General features: G+C 40.1%; 1 protein-coding gene across 1 annotated transcript in view; it reads right to left on the bottom strand.

Moving 5' to 3' along the window:
• GRIN3A (glutamate ionotropic receptor NMDA type subunit 3A) overlaps nucleotides 1-14,104 on the bottom strand; it is a 41,383-nt gene extending 27,279 nt beyond the window's left edge. The window contains exons 1-2 of the mRNA XM_029084449.1: nucleotides 13,503-14,104; nucleotides 8,842-9,889 (exon numbers count right to left, since the gene is read on the bottom strand). Of these exons, the coding sequence (XP_028940282.1) occupies nucleotides 8,842-9,889; nucleotides 13,503-14,089 (1,635 nt within the window). The 5' untranslated portion in view covers nucleotides 14,090-14,104. The remainder of the gene's footprint in view (nucleotides 1-8,841; nucleotides 9,890-13,502) is intronic.
• Nucleotides 14,105-14,321: the final 217 nt, after the last annotated feature.

The following is a 14,321-nucleotide window of genomic DNA, read 5'->3' as shown; positions in this document are numbered from 1 at the left end:
CAATAAGCAGTTTCAGTCTAGAAACAAATGCACAGTCCAGTACTGATAGTTTATTCTCCTCATTGCAACAAGAGGATACATGGAAAGAAATTGTGACTTAGGTCTCTTTAAAAATATAAAGCCCCTGTATCAATGCTCCCCATGTGAGTGCTAATAACTAACTGTAAGATCTGCTCTACTCTGCAGGCTACAGAAGCTGTACAGCTAAGGGATGACACTGGGGACTCTAGTCTGTGGTGGATAAGTTAATTTCTGAAAATTGCCCTGCTGTTTGAGTTGCTGGGCAGTGCCTTAGTACAAAAAGCTCTGTAAGAACAGAACTTGGGTGAATATGAACTTGATGATGTGTTCATCCCTGTTTCTTATTAGCATTTAAAGAGCTTTCTGGACAGAAGGATCTTTGAGCTGGAATTTATTCTGGAAGAGCTGAGAACTGTAAGATAGTAAGTGTAAATTATTGTAAGAAAAATGGATAGACTGAAGAAAAAAAACAGATGTAATTCCCAATAGGCAATAGATCACTGTTTCCAGTTGTACTTCAGCAGCACAAAGCAGTCATAAAAATGCTCAAGAATGAGTCACTTCATTGACCATGTTCTTCTGCTTCCTACCTGTAAAATAGGGCTAACGCTGCTCTAAGGCAAGTGGAATCAAATTTGAAGCAAGAGAAGGAGAACTGTTTGGCTGAATACATGCCAAACTACCAAAGAGACATAAGGGATTTCTGGTTAAATGATCCCTCTTGTTCTTCCATCCCGAGTCTCACTCAGGTCTACAGATGAAAAGCTATCAGAGTTCTGACAATCAACTGAGGACTAGAGGAGGAAACTCAATATGACAGTAGCTTAAAGTGTAGGTAGTTTTCTTGCTTTCAAAACAGTCATCTTCCAAATCCTTTTTCTTACAAATTTCTCCTGCTGCAGCTGTTGCTGGTTGATTGGGCAACACTGTCAGTCCTGCCCCTGGCCATAGAGCAATTGTCCCCAGGTACCAGGGCTAAACACAATCCTCCCTGGTGACACTGTCTAAACTTGCCAGGCAAGGTTAGTGCTCTGTGGTTTCCAGGAAAGGAAGAGACAACGGTTTTGTGTTGCAAATGGGTCACCAATTTCTAGGACAAAGAGGTCTCCAGTTGCAGATCATGGAACCGTCTACCGGGGGAGCCCTCATTTCTTAAATATGTTATTTTATTGGCTTTTGGTTCAAAAGCATCAAATGAAGTTAAATTGGGAGTCTTTTGTTACTGACAGATCCAACATTGGAACTAAATGTTTTCTTTTTCCTTCTTGGAATCAGTTTGGAACAGTGAGGCAGGTGTTAAGCATGGAGTGTAAAAGAAAAATGATGGGCTTGTTTGGATGCCTTGACCCCTTGCACAGTGAAATATGGACAACAGCATTTGACTTTACCTGGTGTTCAGTCAATTCTTATTGCACTCAATGAAAACTACTGTTTTTCTAGAGAGCTTGATGCCTTGGCATCCCTGAAATACCAGGGGATCAGTGTGGGAACTGACGGATGACTTTTATCATTAGGAAGGTGAGCCAGCTAGTATCCAGGTCTCTGTTTATAGATCACAATGGCCATGACTTTTGTCAACAATAATAAATATCCTCAGTGCTGCGAAGTCAGCTGTACGATGATGATCCATCTGCCAGGCGATAAGATCAACCTTATGCACCTTCTCTCTTCTCTGCTCCTCTTTGCCAGTTACTTCAGTAACATCTTCTCCTTGTATTTTTCTGCTTGCATTATTTCTTGCAAGGGTCTGAGCCCCATCTATGATGCAGTTGCTATTTCTGGTGGTGGGCTCGCTTTATTTTTTTTTTTTAAACTTGACAGATAGGTATACTGGACCTTGAGGGTTAAGAAAATGATGTGAATACAGCTGGGAAAATGCTAAAACACATTATTCCTTCTGGTGCTGAAAGAACAACCTTCATGACTGTCACCACATGGAATGAAGACAGCAGGACTTCCTCCCTTCCACCCCTTCCCCTGCATTCTTTGGATCATACAATTAGCTTGGTGAGGTGAGGTAAAGAGTGGCCAAGACAGTAGATGACAGTACAGGACATTCTATGCTGGTGAAGACCTGGAGCAGTATGGGTTATAAAATGCAAAGATACCCAAAAGATAATTGTTGGCAAGAGGGCATAAAAAAGCAGGTCTCAATGGGAAAGGAAACTTGATTGGAGAACACTGCAGTGCATTGTCTGATAAAGTGGGTATCAGAATGATAAAAATCTGAACTAGACAGATTCTGAGCCTCCAAAGCCGTAACTTTACAAGAAAGCTTTAACGAGGTGATGGGGAAGCTAAACGATTCAAGTGTTCACCACCATAAATTGCATGGGGATGCTAAAGAAGCCAAGCTTTCACCTCCATAAATTGCAGGTGTCTTTCATTGCTGCATGAGATTGCTCTGCAATGCCTGTTCTTTACTCTGACCGGAGTTTGATACTTGATTTCTCCTTTGTCTGAGATTTTTTTCACGTTGGTCTTTGTGACACTCAACGTCCTCTCGAGTTCAAATCATTCACTGACTCATTAAGACTCAGAAAAGCATCATGTATTAATTAGCAGGCTGTGATGCTGTGAGTAATGACCTTCCTGTGTCCAATGACTTCCTGCACAGAGACATATGCTCTAAAGGTTTTGCAGCCAACTTCTTTTAATTGTAAAAAGAAAAGAATCCTGCAGTACTGTAGAGATACTAAATCCCATGGGAGCAATAAGATTTCTGTTAACTCCACTGAGTCTGTTGCTTGTTTTTCTGCTATACAATTCAATGCCTTTAATGCATATTTAAATATACGCTATTTCATTATATATTTAATACACAGCAGTGCAAGTGGTGCTCCTTAGAATGATTCATCTTAGGCTGCTGCAGTAAAATGCAATGGCAGTCTTTAGGAGCATTTTCCTCATGCAATTCTTACCAGATTTCCTTTTTTCAGGAAGAAAATTCATTAATAAACACACAACAGTCACAGCCTCACTCTAAAGCTTGCTGAACTTGAGGGAAAATATAATTAAATATAGGGGTATCTGAATCATGCCTCTAATGATGAAAAAGGCCTATAAAGTGGCTGGACCTTTCCTTTTCTATGGTTTGGCATTGCTAAAGCTCATCTGCAGTTACTTGCCAGTTGGTATTTCTGGACTGTTCTAATACATGTAACAGAGAATTTTTAACTGATATAATAAAGGCTATAAGGCTGCTAAATTAACTGAGATTTTCATAAATCAGAGATGAGAGCTTGCACCCTCACATTTTATATTTTAAAACCTGGGTGATTGTACATATTGAATTCCTGAGGAACAAAATCTCAGAAATATCTTGTCTGGATTACTCAAAGTGCTTAGTTTTGTAATAAAAAGCTCATCAGAGCAAGTGTTCAGACAATGGATTGGAAGAGAAGCAGAGATTTCTGAGGACTAATCCCAAAGCACACCAAGGCTGTTGAAAGAACTTGCTGGATGGGACTTGTTAGAGTGGCCATAGGTGTCTGCAGTGTATTCTTTGGGGCACCTACAGTGTTTGTGAGACACCAGTGCTGGCCATGCTCGTACACCATCGCGCGTGATGGAAAGAAGTAGGTGCTTTCAGGGACCGGTTTGTGTGATCTCATCCTGAAGTAAGTGTCTTCAACAGCAGCCCACTGTGCCTACATCTCCCAACTAACTGTAAAAGCTGAGTAAATAATACCTAATGTCTCCACTGCAGACAGGTAAAATTGGGTGAGATAACACAATGAAAATTGCTGATGGTGGGAGTCACAGGTGTAGCCCTTTTTGTTAAATGAATCCCAACAGGTTTGATATTTTCTGTCAAAATACAATATGGAAAGGAACCTTGCCATTGTCAAAGGGTGTTTTGAAGGTGAAGTGATCCAGAGAAGTAAAAATATAACCACAGTAAATTAACATGCATAGCTACTCAAGTGTATCCTAAAGATGGCAAATAAAAGCTGACAGCTGTCACAGAAGTGACAACAGTCGGACAGCACCTGAAAAGCTCATTATGTTGTTGAAAGCATGACACTTTTAGCAGAAAGACAGGCCAGGTGTTGGACCACCTTATGGAAAACCTGTCGAGCTCCTCAGCTTCTGCTGTTGTATGCTTTCTTGTTGGCATGTCTGAAATGTTTTTTCTGTCCTCTGGGCTTCCACAATTATTTTGCCTCAGATAATCTGAACTACTCAACACACTCCTGACTTTATCGTGCATCTCCAACATGTGTTCTTTCATTAGAAACCAGAAAGCAAAGTCCTTGCTTCGAGTCCCCTTGCCATTAAAAAAAAACCACTAGAAGACCCTGTAATACAAGACCCTATTTCTGGATTTGATAATTAAGAGTTTTACTGGATCCAGGCCTTAGTTGAAGTCTTGCTGGCTGAAGGAAGGCACTCACACTGCTCTGTACTTACAGATAATTTATTATTTTCCCTGTCTGCGATTATTCACGTGCAGATAGCACCGCTTTATGGAAACCATACTGGAACATAAAATATCTGGATCTGTCACAAGATTGGCTAAAAGAGACAACAGCCATAAAGATACATGCTGCTGAAGCAGAATAGTAGCAAATTATACTTTTTGTACCCACAGCCTCTTGCTTATTTGTGTAACCCCGCTCTGCTCAGCCTGTGCCTGCAAGGCTGAGTACTCAGCTTGCTGCTATGGATCTGTAATACAATTACCATCTCTCAATCAGGAAAAAGATGACAGTTGCCAGCTGTTCTAGACTCATCTGTCCCCATCTTTGTACCTATGTGCTCCAGCTCTGTTTTAAGGAGTTACTGATTGCAACCTAGTCTTGCCACTGTGAAAATGTGCATTGGACCCACTGAAGGTTAAAAAACCTTGGGTGGTGGCTTTTTCAACTATAGCTGAGTATAATGTCATCACCAAGGGGCTAAAGAGCTACACAATAAACAAGGTGATAAGCAGGTTTGTGAGAAGTCAGGAATCAAGCCAGCTGTCTCCAGGTCATTGCAGGTAGGCAGGACAAATGATCAGACCAGCTCAAAGGCAGGCTGCTGCTTTCTATAGCTGTAGGCTGAAGAACTGACCTTGTACAGAAGTCAACTCTTACAACAGTGTACCTGGTCTGCCAAGCACTCTGACATAGAAAAATGTTGTAAATTTTTGTGTGTCCAGAGATGTGACACTAGGAGAAAAACTGAAAAAAGCCTCTGGGATTCAGATATGACAAGGGATAAAAGCAGTATAAAATGATCCAAATACAATGTTTTTCCTCTATCTCCTCTATCTGCAAACAAGCTTTTAAACTTCTTTGCCATGTACTGTAGAGAGCTGCCTAAGAGGAAATCAGGGCACTTAAAAAAACTTTAATCCAGGTAAACAGCACGTTCATCCTGTAGCTATCCTCTTGTGCTCAAACAGCAGACTGAGCAAGTTCAAGTGAATTTTTTTCCCAAAAGCTGTGTTTGCCAGTTTCCGCTGGCAAGAGATGATGGTCTAAATAAGATTAAAAAACAAGGGAGAGAGGGCTGCAGCCCAAAATTGCACATTCTCTTAGAAGAGTAAGATTTTAAGGTGGCAGGACACTGCTTTAATATTTCTGCAATTTACTTGCTATGTTGTAGGTCCTACTGTAAAAAGTCATGTGAAATGTGACCTAGTAAAGGGAGTAGCCATCATTGATGGATACTCCAGATGTTGGCCTTTAGTGGCCCACCCTTGTTAAGAGCCTTGCACGTAAAATACACACTAAGTTTCAAAAATTTAAGACATTTTCCAGGAACCTAATTTTCCTGCCTCCTGTAGCTTCTGCTATGGATTGTCTTGCCTCACTGGCCACTCCTCCTTTCAGCAGTGTGATATTTCCATATTCCCTTACTTCTACTTCTACATCGTTTGTGCATTCAAAGGTGCAGTTGAGATACCTCTAATTCCATATTCCACTTTACCTTGTGATTAGTGGTTGTACTGCAACTCATTTTCTTTTGATTTCTGATGAAAATGTTGTACCTTTGAGACTTCAGCAACACAGGAGGACCACTTTTCTTTTGCTCAGCTGCAAAGAGCAACTGCTGAAACACTGTACTGCTTGGTCAATTAAACATCACTGTTGTAACATGAATTTTTCTAGAAAGGCAGATGCTATTTATTCATGCTGTATCTAACCTTGTATTTTTTTTTAATCAGAAGAGAGAGCACAGATATTCCTGGCAATACTGACTTTAGATACCAGGTTTCTAATCTTGAAAAACAACCTTTCCATTTTTCCCAATTTGTTTTCCTTCCTGACTGTCTGCAATCTCAGATGGGATTTGCTGTTTGTGGCTGCCAGCCTGAAGAAATGATATATCTTGCATCACCTCAAGAAGGTTGTTCCTCTGTTTTGGGCTTTGTTTTTTTTAAATACATTTCAAAAGCACAGTACAAGGGCATATGTATCCTGAGAGCAGCAGGGGAATGTTTGAAAGTATATTAAAATTAAAAATATTAATTCTGCATCCTCCTGCTTTCCTTTACAAATGAGTTGACACCACTGAAAAGAAAGAGGTAAGCGTATCTGGAAAAAACTCCACAAAATCTTTAAATCATGTTAAAAATGCTTTAAGTAACTAACTAAGAAGTGGTACATGTACCTCTGCAACTGGTTCCTAAACCTAAGCTTTAAGTCTTAGAGAGAACTTTGAAAGGGCACAGCTCAGGGTTTGTGTGAGAAAAGGTCAAACCAGTACATTTTTTATTATAACTGCTCTTACAGGCTAAAACTTCGGAGGCAAATGCCTGAATGAAATATATTAAAATATTTGGTAGTTCGCATAATGACAGGCAATCCTCTTCCATAAAACCTACTTTGTCTCATTCCCACACTGGAAATTGTTAACTACTCAGACGCTTAGACTTAGCGCATGAGGCACAGAAGTGCCCATCTAGAAAAGGTCAGTCATGCCACTGAGTTCATGGGATCACTGAGGTTACTAACCATGAATCACTGGTGTTTCTGTTCAGGACTAAGACTTGTGTCTGCAGCACCTGATATGTTTCAATACTCTGTGATCAATTTTGTAGCCAAGCTTGACAATGCAGCTTTAGAATAATTTCATTTTCTTGCAATTGCAGAAATTTCCCAATACCTGCCTTAGGAACTCCATGTGTGGTCACAATTATAATGCAGAAAAACAGGGTGTAATCTGATGCAATTTGATTTGATGGATTAGGTGATGCTCATGCAAAGAGTAGAGGACTAACCTCATTTTCAAGCCAGTGTTACAGCTCATACAACAATGACTGTAAGAGAGATATGCCTGGAGCTGTGGAAATTCAGCTAAAAGCTCCCAATTGTTTATTGAGAATGCTTTGAATAAAACAAATACATGATTCCTGGACTTTTTCAGCTTAAACTGGTGCAGTATTTATGATATTTTTTTCTGTGAGGAGAAAGGCAGATTATTAGTAGCAGTTTTCTTTAAGTCATAAATCAATTTTAGAATGCCTCAGGCCAAGCATTAAAAGTGTTGTTCTTTTTAAAAATATTTTTGGTAGAAAGGATCTAGACAATTTTGGAGGAAGTGAGTCAGAAGTTGTACTCACAAAGTCAAAACTGTGTGGTCATTAGTCTGAATGAAAGGTTTTACTAACATAACAGATGGAGCTTGGCCTCTGCTGTCTAGAGGGACATATGTAACCTTTATTTACACAATTTATGAAAGCAAAATAAATGTGCAGTTCTTGAGTTCTTAAAATGACTTTTTCCACTGGCACAATGTTGTATCAATTCAGTCATCTGAGATGAATTAACAGTAGATGGTTTCAAAGCTATCTACCAGCCATTAGGTCATGAGTATAAAACCGTGGACAATACAATCACACCTGCACTGGAGGAAGTGCCAAACAAGGGACATTTGCTGTTGCCACCCTGTCCCCTACTGTGACTATCAGGTGAAGAGGATGCCTGCTCTTGTGTTACCTGCAGCCATGTATTCTCTCTACAAACCATCCTGCATGCATGTCTTCATCATCATTACTTAGTCGCAACTAAAATCTGAATAGTCTTATAAAATGACTGGACTTGAATTCCAACTGAAGAGCCCTTCATCCTCCCTTGGGAATGGGGGAGAAAGGCGGTGAGGGCAGTCCTGCTTCTACATTTTCCCTTGCCTTACCAAAAATTACTAGGAAGTCTGACCTATTTGCAGATGGGTTGTCTACAACACAATTCATCTCCTTCCACGAGAGTTCCCCATCAGAAAAAACATAACAAATCAAATGTTTGACTGCTTGTAAAGTGAATTCCACTGTTTTGACACAGAAAGTAGGATTTTTCAAATTATCTCAGTTCTGCTCCACTTGATTTAGCATTCATGGGGAATTTTGCCAGTAATGCCTTTGTAAGCATCATTATGGCCTGTGAAATACTTGCAAAATCCTTCCTAGAACATCAGTGGTCTTGTTTTCAAGCTGTGTGTTTGTTTTGTTTGAGATCTCAGGATGACCCAAATCATCCAGTTGATCAAAACAACTACAGCCAAAGGGACCTCAGAACTGAAACCTGACCCTTAATCTGCATGTGGAAGTCACTTTTCTTCTCTGCAGTGGGCAACACCAAAATCCTTCACCTTCCTCCTCACCCTCAATCTTTGAAATCTTCCCCCCCTACACTTTTCTATGGGTATTTAAGGAGCCTCTCTCACTGAACTTTCCTAATGAAGCGATGTCAGAAGGTGACTAATTGTAATGCAACTGTTGTTTTGTACACAGATTTCTTTCTGATTTTATTAGAAACCATAAATTATGCAGCAGTGAATTTTGACTGGGAAGAAGAAAAGGCTGAGCTAATAACAACAGACATGCTTTACCTTTGGGTCGTGTATTCCAGAAAGCTCTTCATAGATCTTCTCTCCTACCATGACAGCAGCTAGGTTGGCTGTGTAAGTGGACAAACAAAACAGACAGAAAATAGCCCAGAGATTCATTAAAAACCTTCCAGTCCAGCACTTGGGGGGTTTGATGGCAGCTGTTCTTCCAAACAGGATCGCATAGCAGACATTCAGGGCAGAGGAGAAAGAGAAGACTTTGTTTCTATTCCTTCCCTTGGGGGTCATCCCAAAAGGACTCTTCCACTCATATAAGGTGAGAAATATAGCTGTGATGTGCAGAGCAACAAATATCCCCAGCCACATAGTCCAGTGAAGTGGCCACATAAAGGCTCCAATAGGAGCTGCTGTGTCTTTGGTCCTCACCAAGATGCCCAGGCTGGTTGAAAAGAAAGGGCTGGTGAAATCAATCACTTGGCTGCGGGCAGTGTTAATGCTAAATGATGTCACTGCCATGTGAGCTGTGCCAGCCAGAAGGTCTCCCACCAGCCCTGTCCAGTGACCGTTCTTCCAGGCTCCATATTTTCCATCACCAACAATGTACAGGTCAAAATCAAAATTCATATCCTCAGCTAGCTTCTCCAGCAGGTCAATGCAGTAGCCATAGCAGCACTTCTTCAGCTCAATGGGAACGGTGTCATTCCCTCCTTGAAGGGTTTCAAATAAGTTATCCAGCATGGCTGAATCATTAGTCAAAGGATCCAGGCACAGCTGCCCTGCAGGGCAAAGACCTTCATCATCTACATCTCTTGTAAAGACAAATGGATGCTCAATGAGAGTTACCACTCTGAGGTGCAGGCGGGTGGGGTGTTGCATGTGATTTTTATGTCTCTGGGCCTGTTCTGGCCATACACCATAGTCCATGACTATCTTTCCCTCTTGCCAGCTCCCCAGACGAGTCCACATTGGGTTTCCAACAGGGTCGTGCTGCAGATTCCAGATGAAGAAGTTGTTTTCTGAGCTGACGATGGAGGAGCCTTTCACCTTAATGCGGCCACTGAGACCGTCAAAAGTTGTGTTGGCTAAAAACCTGTTGGAGGGAGAAAGCAGAGTACTGAAGTCATCATGCTAAAGCATATGCAGACACAATGAACTTATGTTGAAGAGAACAGATTTGGGATGTTTTTGATCACCTGGATCATTAATGGCTTTCCTATGGCACGATGAACAAGCCGCTTAATTTATGACTAAAGTACCTGGGAATGCTCTCCTACATATCTAATGTAAATAAAACTCTCCAGGAAAGATATTCTTTTCACTTACTAGAAAAAATGAGTAAGATAACACCTTTTATTTTCAGTTACCTTTGCCTCAGAAATTAATGAAACATAGGTTAGTTCTAAGCTGAACTCACCAGATCTGTAGTCAGTTTCCTAGATAAAAATATGTATGAAAATGGAAGAGTGGAAATTATGTACGAAATGTCCTTCCAAGAAAAATCATATAATCTCAGTAAGATCTTGCTTGCAAAAGAGAGGCTACTGAAGTGCTGTCAACAGCTTTCAAGTGCTCAGAAGTGAACCAATCTGGATTAGAAAAATGCAAGTTTTCCATTGGTAAATCACTGTTAGCCACTTCAGAATGAAGAAATGGATTCAGTGAAAGATAGTTTCCCTAAAACAGTCAGTTTTAATTCTTAAAAAAAAAAGTACTTTATTAAAATATCTTCAAAACTAAGGTTTTTAAAAGTGCAATTTTGACATTGTAGTCAATCTCATGATGTGTGGCAGTGTTGCACCATACATTTTGCATTGAGATTTCTGGGCTTTTACAATTCCAGATATTCCCAGTAAGTTAAGTATTTCCTTTGTATTGGGTGGCAATGTTTGCTAGTAGTTATCCTCCCTATATGTTGAATTCAGCTTCTGGCAAGTCATTATCAAAGAGGGTAAAATGACATGGATAAAGGAGCAGGGAACCGCACAGGAAATAAGTGTTATAAGGAGACAATCTTTTTTAGTGTAAACACAATGACCAGCTGAACTGCACTCTGTTAACAAGAAAGCTGCTATGCATTTTGCAGAGGCTGTAGAGAGACCCTACTAGGACTATGTAAGTCTTGCTATGGTGATTCCATTAAAAAAAAATGAGTCAATTGCTGCTAGTATGGTGTAAGGTAAGTCAGGCACATTATTTTCCAGTAAGAGGCATTCAGAAGACAGACTATTTAGCTGTCAAAGTAGATTATAACACCTCACATTAGTTCTGGGAATTGGATGAAAACAAGCACTGAAAGAAGTATAAAGGCTATAGCTGTCATTCCAGCCTCAATAAACAAGACATAAACTTTAAGTAGTGTTAATTGTTTATCAATAGTTAGAGCAGATAAAAAATAACCTTCAATTGATTTGAAAAGGATAAATCCATAGCAAGTGTGTGTGCATGCATACTTCTGCCTGGTCTCTGCCCTTTATTTTGATGACTTTTGATGGAGTTTCAGCAGTTAAAACTCTGGACTGTGTATGCCTCAAGATCCTATCAGTTTGTGTCCTCAGCAAAGGGCAAATTTATGAAACTAAATAATATAGTTTTGAGTGTGGTTGTTTGTGTGAGAGCCTTCTCTGAGATGGCTTCAAAATTCTTCTTATGCAGCCTGAGTAGGCTGAGTTTGGAGAAATGTGATACAGCCAATACTGTCAAAAACAAATGATCTGTCCATCATGGGCTAGAAAATGATGCCTAAAATTGCACATAGGTATTTATAAACGGGACAGATGCAAAAATGTGGTTCTCATCTTTAAAATCCTTTACCACTTAAGTCCAGTGTTAGCTAAATGATATTGTAACTTCATTAATCAGTAGTGTCTGCCAGTTTTGACCAATCCTTTCCTCCTACTCTCTGTTTCACATTTGATGGTGTACTTGCATGTTTGTGTATGTAAACACTATCAAGACAAAGTTTATAGGGGAATGCAATCTTAAGCACTAAAGAAAGGTTTATGTCCCCATAAACTTACCTAGTTTTTAACTCTCTGCCTCAGTCTTTGTAAAAAAATTGTGCGACTTACTTCTTACAAGCCTTGCTGGGCTTATATGCTGAAGCCATCACTATCATAGTAACAGTAAAACCATTGCATGTGTAGATGTGTCTGTATGAAGAATTTTGAAACAATATTTTAAGCATTGAAAACAGTGTTAACAGTTCACAACATGCCAAAATTGAGGGAGACAAGTCCTCAGATGGAATAAGCTAGCAAAGTTCTGTTGAATTTGGCCCCATGTTGCTACTACAGCACAATTTGGCTATCAGAATGCTGCAGACCAGCTGCTTTGGGAGTAGATGAAGCTATGGAATAATGCATTAGATATATTTTCTGCAGGTAGAATGAGACCAGTGGAACTTATGCACCGTGTTCTCTGACTTTCACTGTAGAAATAAGTGTGCCCATGAGGGTGAATCAAGCCCTCTGTACCTGTCCTGTGGTTGAATTGTGTTAGAAATGGTTACCTGAGAGATTTAGTAGCACTTAAATGTATGACTTTGCTACCTTATTGAGTTAGTGGTTTATTTTTGCAGCTGATTTGCATGTTTTTGGTAGTGACAGGACATCGATCAAAATAAATGAAGAAACCATGTGGGAGATGCATTTTAACAACGCAAGTGACTATGGCTGCAAACCATTTGCATACGCTGGATGCAGCACTAGTGAAACTCATGCTGGGGACTTAATGTAAAAACTTAATAACTTTAGGAAATAGCTAAGAGGATCTGACTACATTATGTAAGCCAGCAATCTCTAGTGTGAATCTTTGGGAATTACAAGGGCTGAGTATTGCATAGACACACTGGCAATATCAGAGCACTATCTTTTCAGCAGGGCTACTGACAGGTTTGTACAGAAAGACGATGTGTGCAAATTTCAGAATGTGAGGGACCAGATTGTCACATGCGACAGGTGAATGAATTTCCTTGATGCTATGTCAATGTGTGAGCTGATGATCACGCCGACAGGCTGTGACAGCTTTATCAAAGCCATGCCATTGTGCCTTCTCCATCCCTACCCACCACAGCTCCAAGGCTACGTATCAAGACAGAGGGGTTCATTCAGACAGCAAAATGCCCATGTTAGTAAACACTCAATTAAGCATCAGATAAAAGTTTAATCTTTGGAGATGCACCACTTGCCTAAAAGCACTTGTGCAATGGACAAGGCTGGTCACAGTTACAGCCACTCATCACTGCTTCATGTCTGAGAAATTATTGGTACAATTGCTTTTATACTCTCTGATTGCTTTGGTAGCACAAATATTCTTATTGTGTTTTGTATTCTCTCAGGTATCTCACAACCTCAGAGATTTTGACAGTAGCCGTGACTTTTCCTTCTTATATGCTTAAACATAAATATGAGATATGTTCCAAGCATAGTCTGTAACCTAGCCTGTGTTTACCATCTGATCTCTACTTCTGTGGAACAGTGTCTTCTTCTACAACTCGCTTAATCTCCCTCTGTGGCTAAGTTTGAGTTTCATTATTTACTCAGAAGTAATGAAGCAGAAGAAAATCCTGAAACAAATGTGTGTATTACGGAGGGTTTACAGCATGATGGCTAAGCCACCGAGAATGGTGGGGAGGGGGAGGAAAAATATTTTTATTGTATGCCACAAATATTAGCTACAAAAAGAAAAAAAAAGGAAAAACTTACTTTGACAAATACTGCCCTGAAGTGATATTCCTTTCATCTGTGTCCATACAATTCATTGTACTTGGAATAAGAGCTAGTTCAGGTTGAATCATGGTGGCTGCTGCTACAGCTCTTGCTACCAGCTCCATTGCATCCTGTACATAATGCTCAAAGACTGACTGTGTTGTCTTGCCATGAGCAATGAGACCGAGCGGCAAACCTTCTGTCCTCAATTCTTCCACGTTCTGTGAATCCCCAATAATCCAGTGAAGTTCTGGAGGCATCACACCAAACTGTGTGGTTATTTCAAAAATCCTCCGTGTTTTTTCCATATCACATCCAAACATCACCATGGTAGACGTTGTCTCTTTGATGCTCTCCAGGTAAAACTGCAGGTAGTTCAGAAGGTCACTGGTTGAAGTAAGGTTTGCTGTGATGTTTATAATGGATCCCAGGTGGAACTTGGGGCTCTGTTGTGTGAGGAAGAGAAAATCTGTGATGTTCCACTCCTCCTGGCATAGCATCAGGCTGAAATTATACCAGTTGTTCATCGCAAGTATTGAGAAAGTGACGTCAGCATCAGAACTCAGTGAATTTTCTAAACTCATCTGCAGGTGAAGGGGATTCTGTAGTCAAAAATATGAAAGACAGCTGATCAGAAATATGCTGGACACAAAGTTAATGAGTTTGCTTAATTTTTATTTATTCATTTAGTTCAAAGTAATCACCTGTCAACCAAGAGAACTGTGTGAGAAACTTATATCCAACCAGCTTAAATAGACTGTGATTCATGGACTTCCTTGGCTAGAGTCTGAGTCAACTTGAGTAGTCACTAATGAG

Source organism: Antrostomus carolinensis, unplaced genomic scaffold, assembly GCF_000700745.2.
Source record: "Antrostomus carolinensis isolate BGI_N321 unplaced genomic scaffold, ASM70074v2 scaffold6074, whole genome shotgun sequence".
Lineage (NCBI taxonomy): Eukaryota > Metazoa > Chordata > Aves > Caprimulgiformes > Caprimulgidae > Antrostomus > Antrostomus carolinensis.
Note: the sequence above shows the minus strand (reverse complement) of the source record. Positions and strands in the feature narration are given on the sequence as shown.